Here is a 5,402-nt window from a genome sequence, read left to right on the forward strand (position 1 = left end):
GGCTTGCCTTTGGCTGGCCGTAGAGTTGTCCCCCTAACAAAGTTGGCATAGAGGCCGCTGCAGCAGGAGACACAGAAGGAGACAGTAAGAGACAGAAGGAGACACCTCAGGGAGACAGAAAGGAGACAGCAGAAAGAGACAGCAGAAACCGACAAAGGAGACAAGAAAACAGAAAACATGCCACCGCAACGGGAGAGGAGACACCAAGCAGCAGCAGCAGCAGCAGAAGCAGAAGCAGCAGCAGCAAGCAGAGAGAAAGAGACAAACAGCTAACCTCTTGCATGCAGGTGTCCCCTCATCAGTAAACACTATATGTGTATTCTGTACAGGCCGCTGGGAGGAGACAGCCCCCAAACCCCCCCGTCTGCCTCTCGTGCTGTTCCCCTGTCTTAGGCCGTCATGCAGCTGCTGCAGCAGATGAGACTCCATTGGGGCCTTTACCTGCTGCTGCTGCTGCTGCTGCTGCTGTTCCTGCTGCAGCTGGTGCTGCTGTGGCTTTTACTGCTGCTGTTGTTGCTACTACGGCTGGTGCTGCTGTTGCTGTTGCTGTTGATCCTGCAGCTTCTGTTGCTGCTGCTGTTGCTGCTGCTGTTGGTTGGGGGCCCAGCTGTCCGTAGGGCCACTCCTGTCTCCAGGAGGAGACAGATGAGAGACAATGACTCTGCCGGCTCCGAAGAGGAGACAGCAGAAAGAGACAGTAGCAAGAAGAGGGCAGCGGGGACAGGCAGCAGCAGCAGCAGCAGCAGACGCTCGCAGGTTTATAGGGGTGCTGGAGGAGACAGCTAATAGGAGATACTGCGGCTGTTATATGCTGCTACTATATATTTATTTATTTTATTTAATTAAACAAATTAAATAGCCGCCGCAGCCGCGGCAGCCGCAGCAGATACAAGAGACTGCAGCAGAAGGCCAGGTGTCTCCTGTCCCCTTTTGGGTGGATTGGGGCTCTAGCGGTATTCTTTAGAAAATAAAATTAATAGAAAAACAATAAATTAAAATATAGATAAAATAAAAACAGAAAATATATTATCTATATAATAAATATACATTAAAACTAAAATTATATAGAACGAGCCCCAGCATGCAGACCCATGCAGCTAACTCAGCTGTGGGGCCCCACACCTGCATGCGGGGGCCCCATCGTCTTTGCTGCTGTTGCTGCTGCTGCTGCTGCTGCTGCTGCTGCTGCTGCTGCTGCTGCATGCAAGGCTATGATATTAGAGGCACTGGAGATGCTTACTTAATGAGAGGGATACACAGAGAGGCAGCAGAGGGGGACAGGAACAGGCAAACTCTCCAATCTCCTTCTGCCTCCTTCTGTCTCCTTCTGTCTCCCTCTGCCTCCATGTGTCTCCTTCTGTCTCCTTCTGTTTGCCCTCTGCCTCTTTTGTATCGTCTCTGTCCCTCTATCTGTCTCCCTCTGTCTCCTTTGTTAAGCTTCTGGCCTTGTGTAGGTGTATATGGCTCCTGTCTCCTGTCTCCTGTCTCCTTATGTCTCCTTTCTCCGTCTGCCTGTCTCTCCCTGTCTCCTTGTGTCTCCTTTTGTCTGCCTCTCCCTGTCTCCCCTTTGCCCCTCCTTGCTCTCTTCCCCTCCCCCTTTCTGTCTCTCTTTGCTTCGGGATCCACACCACAACATATGCTGTTTCCGTCTCGGTCTCTATGTTCCTGTCTCTGTCTCTCTGTTTCCTCTACTGCCCTCTGCTCTGTCCCTGTCTCTATAAGTCTTTCCTTGTCTATCTTACTCTGTCTCTGTCTCTAGCGTTACTGTTTCCTCTGTTGTTGATACGTGTTAATATAACAGAGAGAGGCTTACCGTCTCCTCTCTCGTGTACTGTTTATTAAAAAGAAGAAGTTCGCTGTCCCCTCTGTTGATACTGTATATAAATAACAACAGCTTTACTGTCTCCTCAGGCTAAAAGCATCTCCTTTACTCATAAAGGCAATGCAGCAGGGGCAACATAGCTGCTCTGCTGCAGTGCTGCTGCTGCTGCAGAGGTGCTGCAGCGGAGCTGCTGCTCCAGGGCTGCTGCAGCAGAGCTGCATATATAATATTTAATTAAACAAATTAAGTGATAACAGCAGCAGGTGGAAAGACCACAACGGTACGCCGTGCTGCTACTCAAGCAAGGCTGCTGCTGCAACAGCTGCAGCAGCTGCAGTAGCAGTGCTGGTGCAGCTGTTGCTTCAGTATAACATATAGATAATTCGTCTGTCTTAGATGCTGGTTCTGTCTCCTTTCTGTATCTGTCTCTGCCTCATTCCCCTTCTATAAGGCTTGCTCTCTGGCCTTTATCTGGCCAGAGGCGAGCCGCAATGTAGCCAAACGCTTAAAGCAAGTGTTTCCCAAAAGCAACTGACCTCATTCCCCAGTCTCTAGGCATCCTGGGCGTTGAACTCAAGAACTGGATGTTGCGGGGAGGAGGCGGCCAGAAATGGGGTTGCAGCGCACCCCACTGCGGCTGGTAGTGCAAGCCAGTCCCACGCGTGCATGTAAGGAAGCTTCGGCGAAGCTTCCTTTGCTGCATGCTTTACTTCTGAACGTACGTGTAGAACGTTTGCAAGCGCTTACACGCAACGTGCCAAAACCAGGGAAAGGCTTCTGCGCTAACTCATGCTACGTCTGCCTCCCCATCAGCGAAAAGTGCACGCCTTTGTACGCAGATGGTCACGTTGTCCCGGCGATGAAACGAAGGGGGAATTGGTAAAAGGGGCCGAATAATTAGCGAGATCGATTTAAACAGAAGGATGAGGGCAATCAGCGCGTCGGTCGCCGCATCTGACTCAAACAGTGAGTCATGATGCGGCGTCCACCCCGCCGCCATAACGGTGCCTCGGCACCGGCTGAATACGCTGGCTCGCAATGGCAGGCAGCCGAAACATAGAGCGTGGTGGAAGTAAGAGCAGCAAAATAGGAATGGTCGATCCAGCAGAGCGAAACTGCTGCGATGGCGGCCCGACCCGTTCCTCAGCGCCTGGCTATCCGCAGTGGCGCCTGACGCAGCTCACAGTGCCGCCGCTTGGACGTGAAGCAGGAAAGCAGCTGCTTTCCGATGAGTGCTGCTTTGTTTACGAGTCGTTTGGTTGAATTTCAGTTACTGCCTCCCGTCCCACCGCGCCGGGTCGCTGCCCCCAGGGGCTCCGGCGAAAGCCGCAACAAAGCCCTAAAGGTGGTACCCAGCCCCAGTAGGCAAAGGTACAGCTGGTTGCTTGTGCCCCCCCGCGACCTGGCTCGCAGTGTGCGGGAGGAAAGAGACAAATAGGGAGGCACCGTAGTTAGCCTCCAGGGGAATCGGGGTAGGAAAATAGAAAAATTTGCAGGGAGCTGACAAGGGGTCCTCTAACATCTATCCACCCGTTGTCCACTTCCGCGACCTGCCTGCATGCATACACTAGGTGTAGGTGGTGCAAGGTCAAGTAGGGCACGTAGCTGTTCTGGGGGATCGGTTCTCCTAAGTGATCCTCCGAAACCCACTCAGGATCACGTGGGCCTGGCCATTTGATGTAGTTTGATTATCGAGGCGCGGANGCGGATTAACGCCCGCCCATGGCCTCGGCGGGCGTTAATCCGCGTCTCGAGAATATCTGTGTCCTCGAGGCGGAGAAGCCCGCGGGGTCGTTGAAAAAACAGTTTCGGGAATAAACGCGGTTCCCTCGCACTCTAGCGAGGAAACCACGGGGATTCCCAAAACTGTTTATGAAACCAACGTTAATACTGTGGTGGCATCTCCACGTTGAGGGTAAATCGATGATGTACGCCAACGCGTTGACCCGAGAGCGGACCGCAAACGGTCCAACCCATGGTGTGGCGAACTGCGCTTGCACAAACCACTGCTTCTCACGTATTAGTTGCAGCGCCCGCCCGAGGTGCTGCAGCTGCTCGTGCACATTTCGGCTGAACACAAGCACATCATCAATGTATATCACCATCCATCCCTCGGCGATTGTCCCCAGGAAGTCGTGATTGACTTGCCCCTGCAGTTTGGCAGGTGCATTAACGAGGCGAAAGGGCATGCAAGTGTACTCAGGCTTGCGAGTGCGGGTGTGGAACGCCGTCTTGTGTCTGTCCTCCGGGTGAATAGGGATCTGCAAAAAGGCCACGACGAACTCAACTGCTGAGTATACCGCCGAACCCTGTAAGCGGTCAAGGATTTCCTCCACCCTGGGCATCGGAAAATTCTGCTTCGCTGTAATCTTGTTGAGGGGCTTGAAGTCGATGCACATACGCCACCTACCGTCCTTTTTCTTCGCCAGCACGGGATTGTGCCCAAAGACGCTAGGCGACGGCTGAACCTTGCCCCTTTTCAGAAGTTCGTCTGCCTGCCGCTCACTTTCCTCTTCAAGGTGTTGAGCTCGTCTGTCCCTTGGAACGAAGCTTGGGGCTGAGCCAGGGAGTTTGATGCGGTGCAGAGAGCGTCCAGCTGGTGGCCTGCCCGCCATTAGCCCTTTCTTATTGAGTACATCTGAGGACTCTTCATTCAATTTTGTCCACTTCTGCCGTTCCTCGGGTGTTAACTGGATCCATTCCCCCAAAACTGCGGTCTTTACCAGAGAATGATGACGGAGTGCATGCATATCTCCATTATTATCGTCAGTGCCGCTGCGCTGCCGGGGAGCCTCGTCGCTCCCCCTTTCTTCGGACACAGTCTCCACACCTCTGACCATAGAATATGCAAACGCCGTTGGGAGCGCTGAGAGGTGCACTCTCCCTTCACTTTCAGGCGGAATGATCTCTATGGCAGCATCAGAGGAACGCATCTGCGCCTTCTACTGGGTCACCCACGGCATGCCTAGGATTATGTCGTGGTGAACGGGTCAAACATAGAAGTCCCTAGTCACAGGAATGTGCACTGTTTTGGAACTGGTGGTGCATTTTACGTCCATAGTTTTGCCGATTCTAGTATCCTGCCTGCCATCTGCGAAGCGTAGCCTCAAAGATTGCTCCAGTGGGTAGACGGGTAGGCTGCACCTACTTGCTGCAGCTTCAGATATCAGATCCACTTCTCATCCCGTATCGAGTAGGGCCATTAAGTCCTGTCCCTTTACTCGTACTTGTACAAGTACTGAATTGACTCGAGGTGGGTCTGGCGGCCGTTATCGCGTGTGGCCCCTTCACTGCACCGCACGTTGCGTAGGGGCCCGGAAGTTTCCCTGCTTGCTCTGTTTGTTCGCGTGGTGGCGCTGCTCGGGATTTGGTTCAATTTTTTCCCTATCCTTTTGCATCAGCCGGCAATATCGAAATACGTGACCCTGTTTACTGCAAAAGAAGTAAGTACGCCGCTCAGAGTCTCCCTCTTGCTTTCTGGGTGGTGTGTTCGCCGTCTGCTGACGGTAGCCGCCTCTAGCCCCGTCTTTAGCTGGCTTGGTGTTCGCAGCCCAAATATCCATTGGTTCCAAATCGGGAC

General features: G+C 53.1%; 1 protein-coding gene across 1 annotated transcript; it reads right to left on the reverse strand.

Moving 5' to 3' along the window:
- Nucleotides 1-3,531: 3,531 nt before the first annotated feature.
- EMH_0003480 (uncharacterized protein) lies at nucleotides 3,532-4,755 on the reverse strand (the record flags this gene model as incomplete). The annotated part of the gene is made up of 1 exon (XM_013496392.1): nucleotides 3,532-4,755. One exon carries the CDS (start codon nucleotides 4,753-4,755, stop codon nucleotides 3,532-3,534), a length of 1,224 nt encoding a protein of 407 aa, XP_013351846.1.
- Nucleotides 4,756-5,402: the final 647 nt, after the last annotated feature.

This window comes from Eimeria mitis, genomic scaffold, assembly GCF_000499745.2.
Source record: "Eimeria mitis Houghton genomic scaffold, Emh_scaff208, whole genome shotgun sequence".
In the NCBI taxonomy this organism is placed as follows: domain Eukaryota; phylum Apicomplexa; class Conoidasida; order Eucoccidiorida; family Eimeriidae; genus Eimeria; species Eimeria mitis.